Source organism: Bombina bombina, chromosome 6 (assembly GCF_027579735.1).
Source record: "Bombina bombina isolate aBomBom1 chromosome 6, aBomBom1.pri, whole genome shotgun sequence".
NCBI classification, from domain to species: domain Eukaryota; kingdom Metazoa; phylum Chordata; class Amphibia; order Anura; family Bombinatoridae; genus Bombina; species Bombina bombina.
Genome location: NC_069504.1, coordinates 799,804,793 through 799,832,002, shown reverse-complemented (window position 1 = coordinate 799,832,002; position 27,210 = coordinate 799,804,793). Strand labels below are relative to the sequence as shown.

The 27,210-nt window shown below is 42.9% G+C and overlaps 1 protein-coding gene across 1 annotated transcript in view; it reads left to right on the top strand.

Annotated features, from left to right (window-relative positions):
• Positions 1–26,907, top strand: part of SLC25A37 (solute carrier family 25 member 37) — a 79,467-nt gene extending 52,560 nt beyond the window's left edge. Inside the window, exons 2-4 of the mRNA XM_053716084.1 lie at positions 494–722; positions 18,787–18,843; positions 24,852–26,907. Coding sequence (XP_053572059.1) covers positions 494–722; positions 18,787–18,843; positions 24,852–25,354 — 789 coding nt within the window. The 3' untranslated portion in view covers positions 25,355–26,907. The remainder of the gene's footprint in view (positions 1–493; positions 723–18,786; positions 18,844–24,851) is intronic.
• Positions 26,908–27,210: the final 303 nt, after the last annotated feature.

Below are 27,210 nucleotides of genomic sequence, written 5' to 3'. Positions count from 1 at the left end.
AGTTCTTTCTATGCATTCCAATCTGGACTGATTTATAGACGGGAAGATCTTGTTCCTTTGAAATCTGCTTGATAGCTCAGGTCTGGTTAAACTGATTAATTTCAGCTTGCTTGGCTTTGCTGCAACACAAGCGGACAGCTCCACCTACTGGCTATTATAATAAATGCACTGCTTCTCAATGCTTTTCAATAGCAGTCACATGACTGGAAAAAAAGGTTGTTATTCTGAAACTGTGTAAATTGAACCGTTGTAAAACGAGGGTCAACTGTATGTATATGTGTATGTGTATATATATATGTATGTATATGTATGTGTGTATATATATATATATATATATATATATATATATATATATATATATATATATATATATATATATATATATATATATATATATATATATATATATATATATATATATATATATATATATAGACATGCTGGATATAATGGAACACTTATTCTTTCATTTTGTTTTTTCTTTCCCTTCCAGACTCGGATGCAAAGTCTACAACCTGACCCTAAGGCACAATACAAAGGTGTTTATGAGGCTCTAAGAACAATAATTCGGTCAGAAGGTTTATTAACACCTTTGCGAGGCATCAATGTGACCATGCTGGGAGCTGGCCCTGCTCATGCTCTGTACTTTGCTTGCTATGAGAAGATGAAAACAACCATAGGAGTTAAGATAAATCATGTTGGCAACAGCCATTTAGCAAATGGTAATTATTTCATATCACTCGTTTAATGTGTTGTGGGGTGTAAGCTGGCATACCCCCTACAGACAAATGGGGAATGTTTCTAGTTTCTATATCATTCTACCAAGTACCAAGGTGTGTGCAATTTGTTTTAAATGTTGGAATACAATGTATTTATAGTTTTGTTTTATTTGCAGTTCAAGTGAATATACACACACATATATATATATATATATATATATATATATATATTAGATTAATTAAGATATTGATCCACAGCAATTATGAATACAGTACTCCGTCTCATTCATTGTGGTGATATGCGGTATGTATAGAGAGAGAACTATTAATAGAAAGGAGAAGTCTGTAAGGAGAAAGGGAGAGGTTGGATGGTCAGATACAAATTAATGGAGTCTAAGAAATTATAATTTATATACAAATGTATCCCTTTTTTCTTCTCCAACTGCACATAGAATATGCATTATTTTCTACAGACACAAATTCTAATTTTTGAGAACAACAACAAAACCAAAAATATGTGATCATATTTTCTAGATAGGGGAAAAAAATGCCCAATATGATCTTATAGAAACCTCTGGGAGAGCATGACATTGTGATGTGCTTCAGAGGCAATTCCATTTGCTCGTTTTCATATGAGGCCTCTTCAGCTGGGTCAATGGTGCAGAGATTATACTCAGCTGTCTCAAAGGATATTTTTGAATCCCAGTACCAATCAGTCTCTAACTTGGTGGCTGGATCATCAGTTTATTATTCAGGGGGCTTCTTTCCATCTAAAGGGGAGGAGAGTCCACGGCTTCATTCATTACTGTTGGGAATTAAGAACCTGGCCACCAGGAGGAGGCAAAGACACCCCAGCCAAAGCCTTAAATACCTCCCCCACTTCCCTCATCCCCCAGTCATTCTTTGCCTTTTGTCACAGGAGGATGGCAGAGGAGTGCCAGAGTTTCAGAGTAGTTTCTTATGAGTAGTTTCTTATGGAGGGTAGTACTCTTCGCTTTGGGACTGGAGTTTTAAGTAGTCCTTTCAGCCTCTCAGTGAGAGCCTGGGCGAAAGTTAGAGTCCCGAGATGCAGGGAAAGTCTTTCTGCGAAACCATCCCGACTCATATTAACAGCTCCATAAGCAATCAGTGTTGACGAGTTTCACTGCCTGCTTTCTTCACTCAAGTCCATGTCGGGAGCGAGACTACTAACCTGTCACACTTGAAGGGCCGTGTTCCTGTTCCACGGCGTAGATTCTGGTAAGATCGTTTAATTTTTTATTAATAATGACAACATAGAAACCAGGGTCACAGTGTGGCGCCTTTTTATCTTTATAGAATCAAGGGTTAATATTCCTGGAAGGGGGATTATTGAACAGGGGGGGTTATACATGATATTGTTTATTGTGTCATTGCTGCGTTATGTGCGAGATGAGGCTCTGGCAATGTGTGGAACTTTCACGTTACTTGTGGAAATTTTGCGCTGCCATTTTTTGGCGCATTTTTCCCTAGTGCAGGGGCGGTCCTGCCAGGCATTCCATGTGACTGGGTGTGGCTATCTATCCTCTCTGTTTATCTTTGGGGCAGGAGACATAGCGGTTTCTGTGGTCCGGGTCCTAGGAGGTGGTGAGTGCCCCAGCCATTAGTGGTATAAAGGTGCCTTTTTTATAAATAAAGTTAGTCTGCCCAAACGCGCAAGCGATGGAGGACTCTCCTTCCTTAACAAAGTCTCATTCCTGTGTTTATTGTGAGGGGGTTCTGGTAGATCAGCCTGCTCAACTATGTTCCACATGTCTTGATAAAGTTATAAAATCTAAATGTAAATGGATGTCTAGTACTACTGAGCCGCCCACCGCTGAGGGTTCTTTGTTCCAGGAGGTGCGTTCGCTACATTCATCTCCGATTGCACATGCAGCGCTGCGGGGTCCAACCGTTACTCCTTCGGGAGAGATTCGTTGGCCGTCAGACTTTGCGAACCAACTGGGATCGGCGGTTTTGAAAGTGATCCATGCCTTACCACGTTCTGCTAAGCGCAAGCATAGGGTTTATCATAGCGGCCCGGCACAGGGTTTGTCCATACCGATGGCTGATCCAGAGGCTTTATACGATGACGAGGCCCACTCTGACTCTTCGGAGGAGGCCCCTTCTGGGTCGGAGTCCGTGTCATCTAAACCGGCGGCAGAGGAGCCTGGTTATAGGTTTAGGATGGAGAATCTGTGCTTTCTGCTACAGCAGGTGCTTGCTACTCTGGAGGTTCCGGAATTTAAGATACTGGAGGAACCTGCGATTCCTAAGCTTGACAAGGTATACGAGGACAGGGTAGTGCCTCAGTCTTTACCGGTTCCCGTTGATGGCAAATGTTGTTAAGAATTAATGGGAGCGATTAGGGTCGTCCTTTTCCCCTTCTTTTAAAAAACTGTTGCCTATTCTGGACTCTCAGCTTGAGCTGTGGGGGACCATCCCTAAGGTGGAAGGGGCCATTTCTACACTCGCGAAGCGGACGACTATTCCCCTCGAGGATAGTTCGTTGTTTAAAGAGCCCATAGATAAAAAAGCTGGAAAACATGTTGAGAAAAATCTTTCAGCACACGGTTTGGTTTTCAGCCAGCAGCGCCCGTTGCAGCGGTCGCTGGAACTGTGACCTATTGGTGTGAATCCCTGTGTGAAATGGCCGAGGGGGAGACATCCATCAAAGAGATACAGGAGAAGATTAAGGCGCTGAAGGTCGCCAATTCTTTCATCTGTGATGTCAATATGCAAATGTATTCGTCCAGGATTGGATTCGATTATATCCACGGTTACGGGAGGCAAGGGAGCTTTCCTACTGCAGGATAAGAAGGCCAAGCCTAAGGATCTACTTTTCATCCCTTTTCGTGCGGACAAGGCCCAGCGCCAGCAACCCTCCGTGAAAAAGGACCAGTCCAAGGGAGGGATCTTAGAAGCTGGCTCAATTTTGGAATAAGTCCAAGCAGAGCAAGAAACACGCCGAGACTAAATCGGCATGAAGGGGCAGCCCCCGACCTGTCTCCGGATCACGTAGGGGGCAGATTATTTCTATTCTCAGACGCATGGTTGCAGGATGTTCAGGACCCTCGGTGCCTCTCTCGGGGTTATTGTACTAGCTGAAAGCGGTCTAGGGTACTATTCCAACCTTTTTGTGGTTCCAAAGAAGGAGGGCACGTTCCGCCCGATTCTGGACCTAAAGTGTTTAAACAAGTTTCTGAGTGTTCCATTGTTCAAAATGGAAACAATCAGATCTATTCTGCCCCTAGTTCAAGAGGGACAGTTCATGACTACTATAGACTTGAAGGACGCTTACCTTCATGTGCCAATCCACAGGGACCACTTCAGGTTCCTAAGATTTGCATTTCTGGACCAACACTTCCAGTTTGTGGCCCTTCCTTTTGGTCTAGCGACGGCCCAGAGAGTCTTCACGAAGGTTCTGGGTGCGCTGCTTGCAGTGGCCATATCCAGGGGCATTGCAGTGGTGTCTTACCTGGACGACATCCTGGTTCAGGCGCCGTCTCTCAGCCTTGCAGGGGATCATTTGAGGGCACTTCTTCTTTTGCTCCAATCTCACGGTTGGAAGATCAACTCAGGAAAGAGTTCCCTGGTTCCCAGCAACAGGGTGGAGTTCCTGGGCACGATAATACACTCTGTGTCCATTAAGATATTTCTCAGATAAGCGGCGCAGGAAGATTGCGTCCACCTGTCTTGCCCTTCAGTCCTCCTCAAGCCCATCGGTGGCTCAATGTATGGAGGTGATAGGTCTCATGGTGTCAAGCATAGATGTCATCCCATTCACCAGGTTCCACCTCAGATCTCTTCAATTGTGCATGTTGAGACAGTGGAACAGCGATCATTCAGATCTATCACATCTGATTATCCCTGGATGCTCGGACTTGGAACTCCCTCTCTTGGTGGATTCGTCCAGAGCAACTGTCCATGGGGACATCCTTCTTGCAACCGTCCTGGGAGATTGTGACCACGGATGCCAGTCTGTCAGGATGGGGAGCTGTTTGGGTGCCAGGATGGCACAAAGAAAGTGGTCCAGGGAGGAGTCTCTCCTTCCGATCTACATCCTAGAACTACGAGCAATCTACAATGCTCTGAAGGCTTGGCCTTCTCTGGGGTCGGTCAGTTTCATCAGATTCCTGACTGACATTACCTCGGTGGCTTACATTACCCATCAGGGGGGTACGAGGAGCTCCCTCATGATGAGGAAGGTGTGTCAGATTCTGGAGAGGGCGGAGTTCCACGACTGCTCGCTCTCAGCGATTCACATTCCGGGTGTGGACAACTGGGAGGCGGACTTTCTCAGCAGACAGTCCTTCCATCCGGGGGAATGGTCTCTTTACCCCTAAGTGTTTGCAGAGATTTGTCACAGATGGGGAACGCCGAAGATAGATCTCATGGCGTCCAGACTCAATTGCAAACTACCTCGATACGGATCGAGGTCCAGGGATCCCCAGGCAGAGCTGATAGATGCCTTAGTGGTTCCTTGGGGATTCAGCCTAGCTTACATTTTTCCTCCGTTACCGCTTCTACCTCGCATAGTGGCATGCATCAAACAGGAGCGGGCCTCAGTCATTCTGATTGCTCCTTCGTGGCCGCGGAAGACGTGGTTTGCGGAACTGGTGGGGATGTGATCCTCTCCGCCATGTAGGTTACCCTGTCGCAGGGATCTGCTGTCACAGGGCCCCTTTCAGCATCAAAATCTAGATTCTCTGAGGCTGACTGCGTGGAGAGTGAACACCTAGTCTTAGCCAAGAGAGGCTTTTCTGAAAGTGTGATTGATACTCTAATTCAGGCAAGGAAGCCAATCACTCCATCGAGGGGCAGACCTAAATTTAATACTCTTCTGGCACCATTTATACCCTATTTCTTCTACTGTTCCTGGTTCCCTCGGCAGAATGAGTGGGGGATGAGGGAAGTGGGGGAGGTATTTAAGCCTTTGACTGTGGTGTCTTTGCCTCCTCCTGGTGGCCAGGTTCTTAATTCCCAACAGTAATGAATGAAGCCGTGGACTCTCCTCCCCTCGATGAAAATGAAATTATCAGGTAAGCATAATTTATGTTTTTCCTCATGCTACCTGGACTCTGATCACTACAGTTGCAAGTCTCTTAGGCTCGGGAGTTGTTTGGGGGTCTCTTACAGCACAGGGAGTTTAGGATCCTCAGGAGGGTAGGTTACCAATCAATGTTCTAGAACTCCATGTAATTTTCAGGGCTCTTCAAGCTTGGCCTCTGCTTAAGAGTCTCATCTCCATTTCCAGACAGACAATGTCACAGTAGTAGCTTTCTTGTGAACCTCCTTATCTGATTTTTCGTCAGGAGAAGGCAGTTTCACAGACTTGATTTTTTTTTTTGCTTGTCTACGATTGTTTCTTCAGACAACATTAGCAGAGAGATTGTTGTTCCTTCTTTGTGTCCTAATCCTAAGAATGCTTCAGAGAGATATTTGCATTCTTTGGATGTTGTTAGTAGCATCAATGTAATATTTCAAATATTTCAATGCCCTAAGGACTTTAGACAAACTTCTAGTTTGTTCCTTCTTTTTATTTTTTTTATCTGGCCTTATGAATGGTCAGAAAGCTTCTGCGGTTTCTTGGGCCTCTTGGTTGAAACTTTTGATTCACAAGGCTTACTTGGAGGCAGGTCAGCCTTCACCGCAGCAGATTACTTGTCTTTCTACTAGGTCAGTTGCCACTAATTGGGATTTCAAGAATGAGGCTTCAGTTGATCAGATTTGCAACGCAGCTACTTGGTCTTCTTTGCATACTATTATTAAATTACCAGGAGTAATGGATTATCACGTAAGCATAAATTATGTTTTCCAAGAGAAGAGTCCAAATATCTAGTGTGCGTGGTGGTGGTGGTGTGGTGTGGGGGGGGAACTGTAATTATTGTAATAATGGAAACAACTGGTATGTTGTAAACTTTAGAAGATGTTTTTAATAAGTGAGGTGTAGTTTCCATGCAATAGAAATATGTTTGACATTGATCAAAGGGGGATGTAAAACAGTCTGTTTTATTGTTTGTACTAAAAAGCAATAAGGGACATGAAGCCCAAATGTTTATTACATGATTCAGATGGAACATACAATTTTTTAAAATAACTTTACTGTATATCATTCTGTTGCTATCCTTTTATTAAAGGAGCAGCAATGCACTGCCAGGAGATAGCTGCACACACTGGTAAGCCAATGAAGAGGCATATATGTGCAGCCAGCATCTGAACCTACCTAGTAGGGCTGCACGATTAATCGTGGATGCAGTTTTAGACCGCTATTAATCTCTGCGGTTTTAAAACCGTGAGAGTACGCAATTTATAACCCCGCCCACTATGTCACCTATGACGTACAGGAGGGCTCCTCGGCGGCCACATGCGGGTAAGGGGGGTGGCACTGACTTACCAGTGCTGTACTAGCACATGGTGACTAACTGAGCTCAGGCTGAGAGGAGCCGAGGGGCAGCCGTGTCAAATCTAGCTGGAGGGATAGCTGGCCATGCAGTGCTGAATGGACTAGCAGCGTTTCCTTGTACGGTGCAGCAGCAAGCACAGCGGCTCCCTCCCACCATGAATAGAAGGCTGGATAGCAGGATGCACGGTCTGCGCGCCCAAATACTTTGAATGGAGTAATTGGGCGCGCAGACCGTGCATCCTGCTGGCCAGCTTTCTATTCATGGTGGGAGGGAGCCGCTGTGCTTGCTGCGGCACCAGACAAGAAAACGCTGCTTGGGGGGGGGGCGGTGAGTGACTGTGATAGTGTTGTGTAGTGGGACTCACTTGGCATAGGTCACCATTGCAAGATAAAGAGCTTGTCTCCTCTGCATTATAATCATAGTGCAAACTATAGAGCTCAGCTGGCTTACTTTACACTATTATTGTTTACTATAGAGACATTACTGCAGAGTATAGAGCTTACTCACATTTTATATAACTGATTAGTACATATGTGGTTTGTATTTTTATTCTCCCAGAGTGTATTGGACATTGAGAAACATGTACATTAAGATTCTGTAGTCTTAAATACATTTTTTATTGAAAAATTAAGGTGTTATAGTCATTTATAAGAAAATCGCGATTAAATCTAGGCATAAGTTTCTTCTTAAACGGGAAGAGTCCACAGCTGCATTCATTACTTTTGGGAATTCAGAACCTGGCCACCAGGAGGAGGCAAAGACACCCCATACCTCCCCCACTTCCCTCATCCCCCAGTCATTCTTTGCCTTTCGTCTCAGGAGGTTGGCAGAGAAGTGTCAGAAGATTGAAGATTGTCTCTCATGGAGGGTAGTACTCTTCGAAATGGGACTGGAGTTTTAAGTAATCCTGTCAGCCTCTCAGTGAGAGCATGGATGAAAGTTAGAGTCCGGAGATGCAGGGAGAGTCTTTCTGCAAAACCATCCCGACTCATATTAACAGCTCCTTTGGCAATCAGCGTTGACGAGTTTCGCTGCCTGCCTTTATTCACTCAAGTCCATGTCAGAAGCGAGGCTACTATCTGTCACACTTGAAAGGCTGTGTTCCTGTTCCACGGCGTAGATTCTGGTAAGATCATTTTATTTCAATATATGACTGTCCCAGTGGGACTCCTTTATCTTATGGAATCAAGGGTTAATATCTCCTGTGGGGGTTTATTGAACAGGGGGGACTGTTATCATGTTTATGTGATTTTTTTTTATGCTATTGTGTAGTGATACTTGGGCTCATGACTTTTCTGACAAAACGGCCTTACTTTTTCTTTTTCCGCTTACATGATGCACCTCGTGACCGGGTGTGGTCATGTTGTATTCCATTTCCGCACATTGACCGAGTGGCGAAGAAAGAGAATCTGTTAGTTAGTTTCTGGTTTACAGGAGGTGGTGAGGGCCGCAGCCATTGGTGGTGTAAGGTGCCGTTAGTGTTTGCCCATAATTGCAATCTCCAAGTTATGGAGGATTCTGATTTTTTTTTGGAGACGGATATCTCCGATTCGGAGAACACCTCTTGCGAAGAGTATGAAATGGCCAGGGTTGTCCATACCCATCAGTTATGTTCCGATTGCCGTTCTAGAGTACTCTCTTCCCCCGTATCAGGGAATTTAGAGTGCGTTGAGCCATGCGCCCCTGAGGGTTCCATGTCCCGGGAGGCGCATTCCCCAGAACCTTCTTTTTGTCAAGAGTGCCAGTAATCAGACGAGCCGAGTCAGGAGCCAAAGCGAGTAGTCAGACAAGCCGGAATCAGGAACAAGGAAAACAGCAGAGTCAGGAACAAGCCAGGGATCAGGAACTTGGAGGGACGTCAGACAGCCAGGTAATACGCTGGAACTCACAAACAGGTCTGAGACAACGCAAGGGCAAAGCGTACTGAACAGAGGCCCTTTAAATAAGTGATGACATCACAATTCAGAGACTGCAACCTGTCTCACACAGATGATGTACACCAGTCTGGCTATAAAATGGCGTGCAGGAAATGAGCAGCATCACACATTATGCACCAGAGTCAGCAAGAGAGGTGAGTAAAATGGCTGCCAGCAGCACATGGCAAACAAAGCAGGGAAACAACCCTGACAGTACCATTCCCTCAACAACCCCTCCGCTGCGGGAGGACAAAAGGCTTATTGGGGAAACGGGCATGGAAGGCATGGAGGAGGGCGGGAGCATGAACATCAGAGGAGGGAACCCATGAAGCTCCTCCGGACCGTAGTCCCTCCAATGAACCAAATACTGTACGCGGCCCCTGGACATACGAGAGTCAATGCTGCTGACCTCATATTCTTCATGGTTGTCAACAAAGATAGGATGGGGACGCAGCAACACAGTGATTACAAACCAATGGTTTCAAGAGGGAGACATGAAAAACATTAGAGATGCGCATTGCAGGAGGAAGGTCAAAAGCATAGCCCACAGGATTGACTGTTGGAGTATTCGAAAAGGACCAACATAACGGGGAGCCAGTTTATTGGAAGGCACACAAAGGTTCAAGTTGCGGGAAGACAGCCAAACCCTCTCATCCAACCTGGTAGGAAGGTGCGGTCAGACGTCTACGATCAGCCTGAAACTTTTGGCGCTGCATAGAACGATGAAGGCAATCCTGAATCTGCACTTACGTGGAACGGCGTTGGCAGAGATGCTCCTCCAAAGCTGGAATACCCTGAGACATGAATGAATCGGGCAACAAGGATGGTTGAAACCCATAATTCGCCATGAACGGGGATAACTTGGAGGAAGCATTAATAGCACTATTACGAGCAAACTCTGCCCCAGTTAACAGTATTGCCATTGGAAACAGGGAGCTCGACAATGAAGTCCATGGAAAGATGTGTCCAAGGACGCTCACCATTAGCAATAGGTTGAAGAAGACCCACAGGAAGACGTTGAGGAGTCTTATTCTGTGCACAAACTGAGCAGGAGGCAACATACGCAGCAACATCAGAACGAAGACCTGACCACCAGAATTGTTGAGTGACAGACCAAATCATTTGGTTCTTCCCTGGGTGACCTGCGGCTTTAGGATAGTGGTAAGTGTACAAAAGTTTAGTTTGAAGATTCTCAGGAACAAACACTTACCACTAGGTTTCTCAGGAGGTGCATTGGTTTGTGCAGCCAGGATCTCCCCCAAGGGAGAAGTCAAATTAGTACGTATGGTAGCAAAAATATGGTCAGGAGGTATAACTGGAGTAGATACAGACTCCTCCTTGGACAGAGGCGAAAATTGTCAAGAGAGGGCACCAACTCTAACATTCTTACTACCAGACAGGTAGGAGACCACATAATTAATTAAACCGAGACAAAAATAGCGCCCTACTGGCCTGTCGGGGTGACAAACGTTTTGCTTCGGATAGATAAGTTAAATTCTTGTGGTCAGTAAGAATGAGCACTAGTACACTAATACCCTCGAGAAGATGCCTCCATTTCTTGAGTGCCAAAATTATGGCCAGTAATTCCCTGTCGCCAATTTCATAATTGCACTCCGCTGGAGACAATTTCTTAGAGAAGAAACCGCACGGATGCAAGGAACCGTCATGCGTAGGACGTTGAGACAAGAGGGCACCTACTCCAGTCTCAGACGCATCGACCTCAAGAACAAAAAGCAGGGCAGTGTTAGGATGAGCCAGAACTGGAGCGGCAGCAAAGGCAGTCTTAAGACTATCAAAGGCCTTAATGGCAGTAGGTGACCAATGGAGTGGATCATTCTCTTTACGGGTTATTTCTGTTATAGGTTTAACCAAGCAAGAAAAGTTTTTAATAAACTTTCTATAGTTATTGGCGAACCCCAAAAAATGTTGAATAGACCGAAGACCACCTGGGCGAGGCCACTGCAGAACTGCAGATAACTTGTCAGGATCCATGGAGAACCCTGCAACGGAGAGTACATAACCTAGGAAGGTTACTTGAGTCTGATGGAACTCATATATTTTTTGAGTTTACAAACCAGGCCGTTCTCACGTAGTCTCTGAAGAACCCGTGTAACATCAGAGCGATGAGCCTCAATTGTGGGCGAGTGTATGAGGTTGTTGTCTAAATACACCACAACACACTGTTGCAACATATCTCTTCGGACATCATCAATAAATTCCTGGAAAACAGCAGGAGCATTACATAGGCCAAAGGGCATTACAAGATATTCATAATGCCCGCTCCTGGTGTTAAATGCTGTTTTCCATTCGTGACCCTTTCTGAGCCTAACGAGATTGTACGCTCCTCTCAAATCAAGTTTAGAAAAGACCGTAGCTCCCTTTAGGCAGTCAAAGAGTTCCGAAATGAGCGGAATAGGGTAAGCATTTTTAATGGTAAGACGATTAAGACCCCTATAATCGATGCATGGTCTTAACTCGCCACCCTTTTTTCTTCACAAATAAGAAGCCAGCCCCCTGCAGGAGAGCAGGATTTGCGGATGATCCCCCGCGACAGAGCTTTGGCAACATACTCCTCCATAGCACAATTCTCCGCAACAGACAGAGGGTAAACCCGTCCCCGAGGAGGAATGGCTCCGGGTTACAGGTCTATGGCACAATCGTAAGACCGGTGAGGAGGCAACGCACCGGCACGCACCTTGTCAAAAATGTCTAGGAACTCTCGGTACTCCTCTGGCAATTGAGATACCGAAGAAGTGCACAAGACTTTAACTGGTTTCCGAAGACAAGTGGAAATACATTGCAGAGACCACAACAAAATTTCGGACCTGCACCAGTCGAGACTGGGATTTTGCTTTTGGAGCCAGGGATAACCCAGAACATCTTTAAAATGCAGAGATTTTATCACCTGGGACTGGAGGGTTTCAAAATGGAGAGCCCCAACAGCCATGGATAACGGAGCGGTTTCGTGAGGAACGAGTGTGGGCTGAAGGGGCCTGCCATCAATGGCCTCAATAGCAAGCGGAACGGACCGAGGCAAAACAGGAATGGAGTGCTTTGATACAAAAGCGCTGTCAATGAAGTAGCCCGCAGCACCGGAGTCAACAAGAGCCTGGGTGACTATGGAGGAGTCCACCCAGGAAAGGACAACCGTGACCAAAGGTTTCTCCTTTAGCTTTTCCGGGGACGAGGATAAACCACCCAAGGTCTGCCCCCAACAGGACCTTTAGGTATTAGCGTTTTCCGGCCGTGTAGGACAAGACTTTAAAAGGTGGCCCTGTAGCCCACAATAGAGGCAGAGCCCCTCCTCCTAAAGGCCATCTCCGCCGCGGAGAGACGCATGAATCCCAACTGCATCGGCTCAGCAGTTCCTGGTGACTGGGGACCAGGAGTCCTGGGAGGAGAGTGAGGCATGGGTGGGAACGAACACGTAGGAGACAACGGAACAGGAGACTTCCCCAAGCGCTCCTTGAAAGAGGGCATCTCTCTGAGTCTGATGTCAATTAGGATCAAAAAAGACACCAATTCCTTGAGATCCTCTGGTAAATCTCTGGCAGCAACTTCGTCTTTAATCGTATCAGAGAGCCCATGAAAGAAGGCGGCAACAAGGGCTTCATTGTTCCAACCTACCTTTTGGCAAGCGTACGGAACTCAATGGTATACTGAGCAACAGATCTTGTACCTTGCTGAATGGACATGAGTCGTTTAGCAGCAGAGGAGGAGCGAGCCGGAACATCAAATACCCTTCGAAAGGAGGCCACAAATGCATGGTAATTTGAAATCACAGGTTGATTAGTCTCCCACAAGGGATTAGCCCAGGCAAGAGCTGTGTCGGAGAGTAATGAGATGAGAAATCCCACCTTAGCTCTGTCAGAGGGAAACGCCTGAGTCTATAATTAAGCGCCACCAGGGGGTGCGAAACACGTAAGACATCTCTTCTGTGTCCTGTATTTTGTCTGAGCACACCATGTTTTATTCTAAATAAATGGATTTTTAAATTTTTTCATTAACCTAGCAGTGCCTGTTACTCTGTGCATTACCTAACATTCCTGGCTCTGATCAACCCTTTGTACTACGGCACTCCGAGTGTGTAAGCAAGCAGTTATCTTCAGTATCTTTTTCGTATCTGCATTGTGCTGTGGTTTTGACCGTGTTCCGGATCCCCCTCTCTCCTGATGTATTATTAGCACCATCAGGATTCATGGCCCTTACGTAATGTCAGGGTGCCAGGAATCAGACTGAGACGAGAAGTGCAAAAATAATCACACCTTTATTAATAACAAAAAAATAATAAAGTCCACACGTCGAATAACAAGCCACGAGTCAAAACCAGAGCTGGTAGTCAGACGAGCCGAGTCAGGAGCCAAAGCGAGTAGTCAGACGAGCCGGAATCGGGAACAAAGAGAACAGCAGAGTCAGGAACAAGCCAGGGATCAGGAACCAGGAGGGACGTCAGACAGCCAGGTAATACACTGGAACTCACAAACAGGTCTGAGACAACGCAAGGGCAAAGCATACTGTACAGAGGCCCTTTACATAATAAGTGATGACATCACAATTCAGAGACTGCAACCTGTCTCACACGGATGATGTACACCAGTCTGGCCATAAAAAGGCGTACAGGAAATGAGCAGCATCACACAGTATGCACCAGAGTCAGTAAGAGAGGTGAGTAAAATGGCTGCCAGCAGCACATGGCAAACAAAGCAGGGAAAAAACCCTGACACTTTTTTCTACGCAAGCAGGTATCCCTATGGCCATTACTCCTCCGGAAGGCGGCTTGTTTCCTCCAGAGGTTACAGCACGGTTTCGCTTTGCCATATCTATGGCGCTGGCACATTTATATCTCCCTAATAAGGTATTTTTAAGATGCTGTCCGTGTTCTGTTAACCGGGGTTCGTCGGGCGTAGGATCGCCTGAGTCAGTTAGACATTCTGGGGAAGCGATGGCTTCAGGGGCCCCACCCTCGGGTTGGGGTCGCTCATCGACCCGGCGGGGATCATTTTGCCTTTCGTTATAGACTGACATGTCTTCGTGTTTTTAAGGCTTGTTTTGGAGGTGCAGGAGGACTCCAGCCCTACTGTGCCGAGGGATCCTCGGTCTTCTGTGCCGGGCGGCAAACTGGATTAGACGTGTGAGGATGAAGCAATCTCTTTATCGTCTGTTTTTCTTTCTTTTAGTATCTGTTCCAGTTCTGAGCTTGGGCCTCTAATCGGCTGGTCCGGTTAGCATGCCGTTTTTCTTGGGCGTTCACCCTCGGGTGCGGCCTTCATTTTATTTAATCCGGTTAGGATATATTTGATTTGTTAGTACAGGTTAGGATGTGGGTGGCGCCTGTGGGCTAACTGCATAAGAAAATACCTTACTCGAAAAATATTATTAACAAGATAATCAAAATTACTCTTGCTAGAAAAAATAAGGATGTGGCGTCTCTTAAAAAACTTTCTTAAAGAACCAATTAAAACATTCCTTCATTCATAAAAATATGAGTAATTTATTAACATATAAAACCAAGTGACACCGGTGTTAGAAACATTAACATAAGATACGCACAATACAAATGATCATTAGCATTTCCTATGCATGATTAATATATCTTTTATAAAAAACTGATAACTATTGAACGTTGAAATTAAAAAAACTAAATTCTAAATCCTCTTTACGGCTGCCTTTTTCTAAAAGGACAGTAGAATACCAGAAGCTAGCAGCAGTATTTATATATTCGGACGATTTTGGCTTCTCTAAACCTTGGAGCTCAATCAAATCTCATAATTTGTGGAAGTCCTTAGTTTTCATATGGTGCAGTCTATGTAGAAAGTATATCCTTATATATAGGCAATTTTCAAATTACAATTGAAAGTTCTTTATGAAAGTTTTTTAAGAGACGCCACATCCTTATTTTTTCTAGCAAGAGTAATTTTGATTATCTTGTTTTTAATAATATTTTTTGAGTAAGGTATTTTCTTATGCAGTTAGCCCACGGGCGCCACCCACATCCTAACCTCTACTAAAGTATCACTTGGATCGTATTTGGTGAGAAATACGATCAGCAGGGAGGCACTGCATTTATATTGTTTAGGTTCTTGAGACAATCTTTCTTATCTATATTTTTTTTGTTGTAAGAAGTTAATGTCTGCTAAAATTTTCCAGTTTGGGAACATTCTTTCTTTGGAACTGATACTTGCGATTTTGTGATCGCGTGTGCACTTCCTTGGGAGCTGTGCGTTTTCTTTATCAGAACTTAGTTATGATTATAGTTTGTTTTCGATCCCTCTGGGGCTTCGTTTTTTTTTTTTTTTTTTTCTTGGACAGTTTCAGGTTTTCCTTGTGCCAGGCAGGTACTGGTCAGGCGCTAGCTGCTGATCCTTAAGGTTTATGTCACCCACATGGTGCCGGTGTGCTGGTTATCCTGTTGTTGTCGAGACGTTCACTTTATTGAAGTGTTTGTTTTTTTATCCATTACATAAGGGGGTATTTTCATTTCTTATACGTCAAGTTGCTCCTCGTCCTCGAGGAACAGAGTATCGGAGGGGTCGTATAGGTCCTCTGCCGTTCCATATGTGGGTATCCGTCTATGATTTCTCATGGGTTCTGGAGGTTTCGCCTTGCAACCGAAGTTCTCCTTTCCCAAGGGGTTTGGAGGTTCTGATGACCGCTGGACAGTTGAAGTACCAGTTGAGATGACGATTTTCGTTTCAATCTTGGTATTTTCCAGGTATCTGTTTCATTGTAGCCTAGACGCATGTGCCCCTCGAGGTTGTTGGGACTGGTTTTTCCCTTCTTGAGTGATCTGGTCATCTGAGTCCGGGAGTTTGGATATGTCCGTCCCTCCCCTTTTTTCTGTATATTGCATGCTCTCATAAGATGGAGCGCAGGGGTTTTTCGGCAACTGCCTCTGATCCGCTTCTCAGCAGGCCATGTTATTCCTGGTACAGGATTTCCGGGAGGCTGATCCTATGAAGATCTTTGACTCTCTAACTAAGAGCCTAGTGGGTCACTTAATTGCCCACATGGCTAAGGTTGTGTGTTGAATCCAGCTATTGTGGAGGGTCCAGGGTACAGATCAACCCACGGGTGCTGATTGCCATCTAGGAAGCCTGTCTAGAGGTCTTTCTAGGATCCTGATATGAGTCTCTTGCGAGTGTCCAATGTTCAAGGACATTGGGGTGTGCTACCTGCTACCTAGAGTGCCCTTCTCCGTATGTGGCAACTTGGTGGTTCCTCAGGAGGTACAGCCTGTCCCCGGTTTTGGGAGGTCTGGCTTGGGGCCATGTCTCTTGTTTGGGGTCCGGGTCGCTGCGCTGGGTCCTGGGCAGTTCAGTTTCAAAATTTGGGGTTTAGAACGTCCGATTGTCCCTTCAGGGAGTTGGTTTTTCACTCTCATGGGAGATTTGATATTTGCCTGAAGGTTAGTTTGCTTTTCAGGTGGATCTTCGGTTGTCGCCAGTGGCAACTTTTGCATTTATACTCAAGATTATTTGTCTCGACTGAGCTGGTAGTAATGTCTCTTTGGTCTCTTCACCTTGCCTATGGCTGGGGAAGTGGTCTCCTTGGCTTTGTCCTTTTGGGGAGGATTTGGAAATATACAGTTTCCATGGAGACCCTGTGGGTCCTAATCTTCTAGTTCGAGGATTCTTTTCTTCCCTTCTTGTGTGTGGGATGTCAGGGGGGCTGGCTCTGGTCCCAGGGTATTGTGGTAGCTCTGGGCCCTATCTTCCGTTTTGGGATTGTTCCTTCTTAGAGACGGGGACTGTGTATGGGTTTCGTAACCTGAACATGTAGAGCCAGCTGTTGTAGTCCTGATGGTTAGCTTTGCTGCTTAGCAGGTGGAAGGTTTGCAGTTTGAAACCAGCAGCGGCTACTTGCACTTGGAATGTGTTCTAGCAAGCTTTATTTTTCTGTCATGGATTCGTGGTAGCTTGCCAGCTGCTATTAATTGGTCAGACAGTCTCCAATGGGTTGTTTCCTCTTAGGACCTCCACTCTCGAGGCGGACGTTACCAGCCTTTTTTGGGTTGGGTCCGTTTCTTGGAGGGGAGGTCGGGGATCCGTCTGCTCTCTTGTGTCTGACCATGTACTTTTGTTGTCCCTGTTATCCTCCCTGGTGGGGGGGGGGGGGTTCATGGGTGTTCCTTCCTCCATTGGTTGCATTGCTGCTGGTGTTGGTTGTCTTCTGGGACCTGGACTTTCCTGGTTGGGAGTTAACGTCAATAATTCAGCACTCTCTATATGGGATGGGGTCCCATGCGGACTTAGGGTCAGCTCTGCTGCCCGGGAGCTGGAACTCGCGAGTTTCTGTCAAGTTATGGTTCTCTGTTTCACAGAGCGCCCTCTATTTCTAGTTGGTTTTTCCATCCTGTCGGTGAGCTCCGCGTTTGTCCTTCGGTGATTATATAGGTTTTCTACCTATATGTGGCTAGTTTTAGCGGTTGTGTCTGCTAGACTAGGGTTCAGTGGGGAAGCTCGTGGCTTCCTTGGAGCACCATATGTTTTTATGGTGTTGCGTCAGGGGATCTGTGGAGGTATTTTATTCTTCCTCGCGATCGCTCTCTCATGGGTTGGGAGTGTCTCCTTGGGTATTGGACTTTATAGAGAGTTCTTCAACAACCTTCGTTTCGCTTTGTCTTAAGGTTTCTTACCCTATTCTGATGGTCCTTTGGATTTCCTTTTGGGTACTCCGTTCTCCCCTTCGGGGGTAGGTGGAGGTGCTTTTCCTTGGGGTAAGTTTGTGCGATTTGGGAGCCTACGGGACTTGGCTCCTTGGGGGCTTTGTGCTCAGTGGAATTTTGAGTGGTCTCCAGCACAACATGCCGTTTTTTTATCCAATGGGCAGTTATTTTTGTTTTTCAGTTTTTATGGGTAATTTCAGGCTGTGATGCCCTTCGAAGGGGCTGCCTTCTGCACCCGCCCTTTGTTTGCATTCAGTGTCCTCTATAGCTTGGGTATTGTTTTCCCAAAAGTAATGAATGCAGCTGTGCTTACCTGATGATAATTTTTCTTTTCTTCTGATGGGAAGAGTCCACAGCTCCCCTCCTGTGTTTATCGATGAGGCGGCTATAATTTAGTTTCTTTTTCTGGCACCTTTTTCACCCTGATATTTCTCCTACTGTTCCTTGTTCCCTCGGCAAAATGACTGGGGGATGAGAGAAGTGGGGGAGGTATTGAAGTCTTTGGCTGGGGTGTCTTTACCGCCTCCTGGTGGCCAGGTTCGGAATTCCCAAAAGTAATGAATGCAGCTGTGGACTCTACCCGTCAGAAGAAAATAAAATTATCAGGTAAGCATAATTTGAGTTTCTTAACCAAGAATGCCAAGTGAATTAAGCAAGATTGTAACTCACTTATCTACCTGCAGGCAGTGGCTACACAGAAAAGTCTTCATTTAGCAATCTTCATTTAGCAATAAAACCAATATGTTGGTTGCTGTTTTTTAACACAATCTCTGTTTCTTTTCATGTTTAATTTGATGTAGCTTTGTTTTACTAAAGGAGGAGTGTTTCATATCCCTTTTTATATATTTTACAATCTGACAAATTTGAGTCTAGAACAAAATATATACGGTAGTTCATATACTAGTTTTCTATCCATGTGTTTTTTTTCTCCTCTCTTGTCTCTGTATATTCTGGATCTCCTGACAAAGTCAAATCACAAAACCTCTATTTAAGACGTTTATTCCCTTTCTCAAAATATGTGCAATGTTCCAATGCTGTTCACAAGATTCTGACCTTTACTAATGACTGGTATTTGCTTTCAGGAATAGCAGGAAGTTTGGCAACTCTACTTCACGATGCAGTCATGAATCCAGCAGAAGGTACTTTTATTGTACTTAATTCAGTTTCAGTATTTCCTGGTGTGGGTGTGTGTGTGGCTATTTAAACAAAAAACAAGAATTTTTTATTTTATTTTTGCTATTCATAGTGAGGAAATAGCTTTGACTGGAATACACATTGGGACATAGGATAGAAATAGTTTCCATACCTAATATTTATTTATTTTAAAACCACAGTACTCATGTCATATTAATTCTATAGTTTATAGTGAACATCGTTGCTATAGATAAGTGCATCTACATTGTTATCCGACCTAATACGAGTACTGGAGGACTAATGGGACATTAAATTCATTGTTTTATATATGAATACCATACATTAGCCCTTAAAACCTGCATTGTAATATATCTGTATAAAAATAAATATTTTTAAATTGTAATTTTGCTGCACAATTTTTTGAAGGTTTTGCAAATCAAGGCCAGTTAAGGAATAACCCCCCGAGAAGCCTGGTGGAATCCATGTTCATGGACACCTTGTTGTAGCCAGTTGGGAGCAGGTGTAAATGAGCTTGCGCCCTTACCTAGCCAATCACTATGTAGCATATTGCACCGTTAGATAACCTTTGAACAGCCAATAGGATTTCAGTAGCTCACATCCTATTGGCTGATTTGAAAATTTTAGCCAATGGGAATGCAAGGTACCTTGCATTCAATCCTCAGTGTGCGGCGCCTTGGTCCTGGATGAAGATAGAAGTCGCTGCCTGGAAGAAGATCATCACCGCCTGGAAGAAGACCAGGCGGTGATGATAGGGGTATTAGATTAGTTTTAATTTTTTTATTTTTGATAATTTGGTTTATTTTTTTCTGTAATGTTAGACTTTTGTATTTTTTGTAATTTTAGATAAATGTTTTTTTTTTTAGTAATGTTAGTTTCTATTTTAATTGTAACTTAGTATTTTTTTATTTAATGTAATTGGGGTTAATTTAGGGGGTGTTAGGTTAGGGGGCTTAGTAATTAAATGAGTTATCTGTGTTTTGGGGAGTTGGCGTTTTAGGAGTTAATAGCTTAATTAGGTTTAATGCGTTGTGGGGGAATGCGGTTTAGGAGTTAATAGCTTAATTAGATACTTTGCGATGTGGGGGGATGGCGGATTAGGGGTTAATAGTCTAATTAGGTATATTGCGTTGTGGGTGTTGGTGGTTTAGGGGTTAATACTTTTATTATTAGTTGTGATGTGGGGTGATGGCATATATAGGGGTTTTGACGTGTCAGGTTTATTTTTGGGAGGCGAGTTAGACTTTTACTGGAGATTTAACTTTTTTTTTTTTTTTAATTCTCTTATGCACCGGCAGTTCCTAAACTGCTGTAAGTCACTGGCGACTCCAGAAATGTGTCTTTACTCACATTTCTGGACATCGCTAGTTTATCCGACTTACGGCAGTTTATGTGATTCCTCGATGTGCAGGGTGAAATTACAGCCGACGCGGGTTTCAGCAGTTGCGCTGAAGCCTGCGCTGCATATGTTATCTCGCCCCTGGAATGTTAGCAATATTTTACGTGGAGTTTAATTCATCAGTTGTAATGAAATTGTGCTAAAACTTACTTTTTAATATAGATATGAAATTTAAATTCCCTGCGTTCCGTCGCCCACTTCAAAAGTCAAAATTTTTTCTGTGGGCTAACGGTTTAAATTGTTTCCCAATCAGCGCTTTAGCTACAACAAAAGGCGCCTAAAGGGGAGAGCGCTGATTGGATAACAGTTCAAACTTTTAGCTCACAGAAAAATTGACTTTTAAACTTGACGTTGGAGTGTGGGGTATTTGAATTTCATATCTAAATTTAAAAAGTAAGCTATAGCGCATCTTCGTTACAACTGATAATTGAAACTCCATCTAAAATATCACAAACATTCCGGATCTGATTTTAGAAATGGGAGAGTTTACCTTCCCTTTAACTGCAAAAAGATTTAATGTGGCAACTGCAATTAGTAGTCATCTATAATGTACAGCAAAGTTGAGATCTGGCTTATGTCAAATAATTGCTACCCCTTTTCCCAACATAGCATATAACATCTCCTAGAAAGGGACATCAAACCACAAAATATTCAATCATACATTTGAAAGAGCATAATTTCATATTTTTCATGTTTAAATTATAAGACATCTACTAAGTACAAAATAACACTCAAATCCAAAGTATAGCAAGTCAGCAGGTGCCAGGGAGTGAGATAAACATATAGGCCCATATTTATCCGCCAGACCTCCCTGAATACGACAAGCAACACGCTCGCCGTATTCAGCATTGCACCGCTGCTGGTGCAACGCCGCCCCCTGCAGACTCGCGGCCCCCCAGCAGGGGGGTGTCAATCAACCCGATCGTACTAGATCGGGTTGATTTCCGGCGACGTCTGTCCGCCTGCTCAGAGCAGGCGGACAGGTTATGAAGCAGCGGTCTTTGTGACCGCTGCTTCATAACTGCTGTTTCTGGCGAGCCTGCAGGCTCGCCAGAAACACGGGGCAACAAGCTCCATACGGAGCTTGATACATATGCCCCATAGAGCAGTGCTTTTAGCCTAGGGAATAGCATTGCATACATTTGATTCAACCAAGCACGTTTTAAGTGATTTAGCATTCCAGAAAAATGTGTACTCTCAACACTCCAGGCACTCAGATGGGAAGGAGACCGTGACTCTGTTCTTACTGGATAGACCAGATCTCTCCACAACCCTTGCATTGTCCTATCCGGTGTTCTGTCGAAAACTGTGACTCGACGGAATGTGCGACCGTGACGTCACCACATTCCTGAGCGCACATGTGACTGGTTGCAAAATCAGACAGTACAGCTGAGCCTGTCATCGGATTTTGCAATCACGATGTGCGCAATGGACAGACGGGTTGCAGATTTCAACAGAACATGGATTTATAATATCAGTCCTAGAGAGAATAGTAACAGGAGCCAATCACCATGGTATTTGTAGGTTAAAAAGTAACTTTAGCACGCGCACTACATCTATCAGCTTGCAATATAATTGGCGGCACTTTGCTATGGGTTTCAGGTGCACAGTTGGCAATTAGAATATAGTGAAGCATTTACTCCTTTTATTTAAATTAATGTATACACATGGATGCAGCCAAGGTGGCGAGAGAAGGGTTGTTGTATATGTTGTACTAGGGAGGGGTCTCAGAATCCGAGGTTTTGGCTATCGGATTTTGCGACCAGGCTATTGAGCATGCGTGCACAATAAACTCTTTAATAGTACCCTAATTAGTGCTCATCTGACACATGTTCTATAGCCTGGTCACAAAATCCAATGGCCAAAACCTCAGTCGGATTCTGAGAACCCCCCAGCACATCATATACAACAACCCTTCTTTAACCTCCAGCTGTCAAAAGCTGATTTAGGCTCTAGATAGTTGTAGTGTGCGTGCTAAAGTTACTTATGAACTACAAGTACCATGGTGATTGGCTCTTGTTACTATTCTCTCTGGGACTGATGTCTAAGTTTTTATATATTAAATCCCTGTTCTGTCGAAATCTCGACCAGTCTGTCGCATGCACACATTGTGGTTTCAAAATCAGACAGAACAGCTGCGCTTGTCATCGGATTTTGCAACCCGTCATGTGTGCGCTCAGGAATGTGGCGATGTAACGGTCGCACATTCTAAAGGGTCGCAGATTTCGACAGAACATCGGCTCAAATGTACAAGCGCAACCAGTACAGTATAACTTCCCTTATGGCCGCAGCTCCTCTCACAAATGCACAGACGCAAGCTGTCTGGTTACTTTTAAATATAGAAGCTCTTTTTATCCTCCGCATGCTATTGTTTGTTGGGCTTATAGCTGCCGTGTGCGCCTAGCAGACATACCACTGCCGCTGAGTCAGCAAATAAAACCTTAAAGGGACACTCAATCAAAATTAAACTTTCATGATTCAGATAGAGCTTGCCATTTTAAATAACTTTCCAATTTACTTCCATTATCTAAATGTGCACAGTCTTTTTATATTTAAACTTTTTGAGTCACCAGCTCCTACTGAGCATGTGCAAGAATAAGTGTGTATGCATTTGTGAATGGCTGATGGCTGTCACATGGTACATGTATGCATTTGTGAATGGCTGATAGCTGTCACATGGTACAGGGGGAGTGGAAAAAGACACAGCTTTTAAAATTGTCAGAAAAAAAATCTACTACTCATTTGAAGTTCAGACTAAGTGCTATTGCATTGTCTTGTTATCTTGCATTTGTTGATTATGCAAATCTATTGTGTTGACTGGTCCTTTAAGAGCTCTGCAAATAGCACGCTATTCCCGCTCTTTGTATTTAGAGGGGCAACTCAGGAGGACTAAGAAATAAAACTGTTGCCATAAAAAAAAAACGAACCAAGTCTTTTAATGGCAGCGTTCCCACCACCCAAACTAGACAGGCTTGACCTGGAGAAACTTGTAATTATAGCTAATAAAAACGGGAGCCGAGAGAAATAAAATAAATAAATAAAAAATGAGTACAATTACAGGAGAAACCAGGAAATATGAGAGGATTGGCAACCCTAGTTGCTGCACATATTTGCCTTTTGTCATTGGCTCACCTTATGTGTTCAGCTATCTCCCAGTAGTGCATTGCTGCTCCTTCAACAAAGGATATTAAGAGAATGAATGTGATAATAGAAGTTAATTGTAAAGGGGTTTAAATTTGCATGCTCTGGTTATCAAACCTGAGTTCAAGGCCACATTTTGAGGCTATCTAAAATAATTAGCTGATTAGTAAACATGGTTATTTTACCTGCTTTCACCCAAGGTAATCATGAAAATCCGGCCTGTTAGGGAGGCCTGAGGACAAGGTTTTGAAAACCAGTGGTCTAAATCGTGGGAGGGGGGGGAAGGATTTTGTATCCTTGGTGCCATTTTCCTTCCCCTTGCATCAGGTGACAGCCATCAGCCAATCACAACATGTATATACTGTGAGTTCTTGCACAGGCTCAGTAGGAGCTGGTCCCCTAGAAAGTGTGCATATAAAAAGATTGTGCACATTTTGATATTGGAAAGTTATTTAAAATTGTGTTCTCTATCTGAATCAAGAAAGTTGAAGAGTTCCTTTAAGTGATGGAGACAGTCCTGATGTTCAGGGAATGTACCAGGCATAGATTTCAGAATTTTGTACAGCAAAATAAAAATAAATAACTATTTATGAACATATACATGGCAACTTTGTATTTCTCTTAAAGAAACATTAAAATAATAATTACTATGTATATTTAATGTTGAAAAATGAATTGTATTATAAATGTATAATTAGATTTTGACACTAACAGGAAGTGCCTGATCTGGGCGCACACTTGTTCCTTGGGATAGTGGGATAGTCGTTCTCAGGCTAATAATTAACACTCCTGCCCCCCAATATAGAAAATATATGTTTAAGTCTCAGAACAGGGGCATATGATTTTCAAAAAACAAAAATAAGTATTTTTTTTTAAAGTGCCCTCTATAAGGCACAACAAATTGACTTTAATCGACAAATGCATAATTAAAAAGAAAATACAATAACACTCTCATGAGCAGATTTTTTTTTTTCTTCTGACGACTATTTTTTTTTTATTATTCATTTTCCCTGCCCACTATATCATGTGAAAGCCATTATTCAATCACAGTTTCATATACTGATATACTGTGAAGTTATGCATATGCTGTTGCCTCAGAAAGTATGCATATAAAAAGACTGCACAATTTGATAATGGTAGTAAATTAGTTTTTCGGGGAGGGGGGGTTTCTTTAAATTACATGCACTATCTGAATCATGAAAGTTTTTAATTTTGTCCCTTTTCAAGGTTTTTATTAAGTAAACACAAATGATCCAATCATAGTGATTAAAAAAAATAATCTTACTCTATCAGGAAACGTATGAAAATAAAGAATAGCAGCTCTGGAATTCAGAAACCATAGTTAATGGTTGTGTATTATTAGTGTGTTGTATTGCTCTAATTTATTGCTAATGTGTTTTTTATTCTCTCTTTTTTTCACTTCTCTCCATCCTGACTGGTTTTACATTGTTCCAGTGGTAAAGCAACGAATGCAGATGTACAATTCTCCTTACAAGAGCATGCTTCACTGTATCCGGACTGTCAGTAGGACTGAAGGCGTAGGTGCATTCTATCGCAGCTACACAACTCAACTCACCATGAATATTCCTTTCCAAGCCATCCACTTCATCACATATGAATTTATGCAGGAGCAGCTGAACCCACAGCGGCAGTACCACCCCAGCTCACACATAGTATCTGGGGCCATTGCAGGAGCTGTGGCAGCCGCAGCCACCACCCCATTAGACGTATGCAAAACCCTACTGAACACTCAGGAGAACCTAGCTCTTAGCTCACTCAACATCAGTGGCCACCTTTCAGGCATGGTCAACACCTTACGGACAGTGTACCAGTTGGGTGGTGTAGGAGGATACTTTAAGGGTGTGCAGGCCCGAGTCATCTACCAGATGCCATCTACTGCCATTGCCTGGTCTGTGTACGAGTTCTTCAAATATGCTCTCACCAAACGCAAGGAATAGTTTTTTTAAAAATAGGAATGCCAAGAAATTGTTGTCCTCTCATTGAACAATCTACACCTCATTGTGTAAGAAGTGAGCTGGGCATCCCTCGCTTTCCTGATACAGGGCCTCATTCCTGGTCTATGCATAGCACAATCTTTACCATTGTGGTAACCATTTCTTTCATGTACAGGTCCTCGGAATGTCGTTATAGGGGAGAAAGTATTTTAGTATTTGTGTCATTCATTTTATAGATTTTTTTTTTTTTCTCCTGAAAGCATTTGTTGTGATCATATACTGATCATTACCTTGAAACACCTTGATAAAGTAGAATGTATTGGCTGCTGTGTGTGGCATCCACAGGATTGCTGTGCATTAAGGTACTTGGTTTTTCACAGTTCTAAAATGAAGACCATAACTGGAATTTGTATGTTTTAGCACAATAATTTTTAGCGTGTATACAGGGTCTTCAATATTTTGAAGAGTGGTTACTGCTCAAAATAATGTGGCATCAATACAGCCATTCCTCTTCCATATATTTTTAGTAAGTTTATTTAATATTTTAATATCTAATATTACGCACAAATAAAATTGATATATAGAGTAATATAAGTATTAATATAATGAACAAAGAGATTTATATAAATTATGGTTTCTCTGGATCATTAGAGAAACATAGTGTAAAGATAAATGTATATAGTTTTATATATATATATATATTTTTTTCTTCTAAAAATTATTCCAAAGTTATTAAATGAGATATATATATTCCTTTTTATCTATTTGAGAGTGCCATTAAAGCTTAACGCTTTTTGTATAAATATCTACACACACTAAGAAAGTTCGCTATTTTTGTAGGTAAAATACTCCGATATAATGGACTGCTTTTTTAAACATTTTTTTTATTTGCAGATTTATGACCCTTTAACAGTTTACACATGGCACTGTTACTCATTCCAATAACTTTATACACAATGGAGCAGATGTTTGTATTTTTCTATATGTGCAATGGAAATATGCTATATTTTCTATGTTGTTTTTTTTAATGGTAATAAGAATTAAAGATAAAATAATACTAAGTAAGTAATTTTAAAGGGGCTAAAAAGTAAAAAAAATTATCAAATGTGTTAGAGTATTTTTTTTGTTGTTGCCATATTAGAGTATAACTGTTTATTCACTGCAAAGTAGTTAAACACACAGTTAAAGCCAGCTCCAGATCATCATTCTACTACTGGATGACAGCTGAACTCATCTGATGAGTTAATGAAAAAAGACCTAAATGCATAACCAACAATCATCAACTAATTTCCACCTACCTAGGTATGCTTTTCAACAAAGTATGACAAGAGAACAAATTTGATAATAGATTTAAATTGAAAAGCCTCTTAGATTTTTATGCCCAAATTTCAGAGATCTCAACTTTCTGTAATCCTATCTGATGTTTGGAAGCATATGGCAGGGGTGGCAAACCTTTTAGAGAGTATGTTCCCAAATCTCAATGAAAATTGTAACATTCCTTAAAAAAAAAAAAAAAATTAAACCGCTCTGGAAAAAATTAAGAGATCACAGCAAAATATCAGTTTCTCTGATTTTATGATTTATAGGTATGTGTTTGAGTAAAGTGAACATACAGTGGATATAAAAAGTCTACACACCCCTGTTAAAATGTCATGTTTCTGTGATTTAACAAAATGAGACAAAGATAAATCAATTCAGAACTTTTTTCACCTTTAATGTGACCTATAAACTGTACAACTCAATTGAAAAACAAACTGAAATATTTTAGGTTAAGGGAAGTAAAAATAAAAAAATAAAATATGGTTGCGTGGGGATGTAGCTGTGTTGACTTGGCAAGATTTGCCCACTCTTCTTTGCAA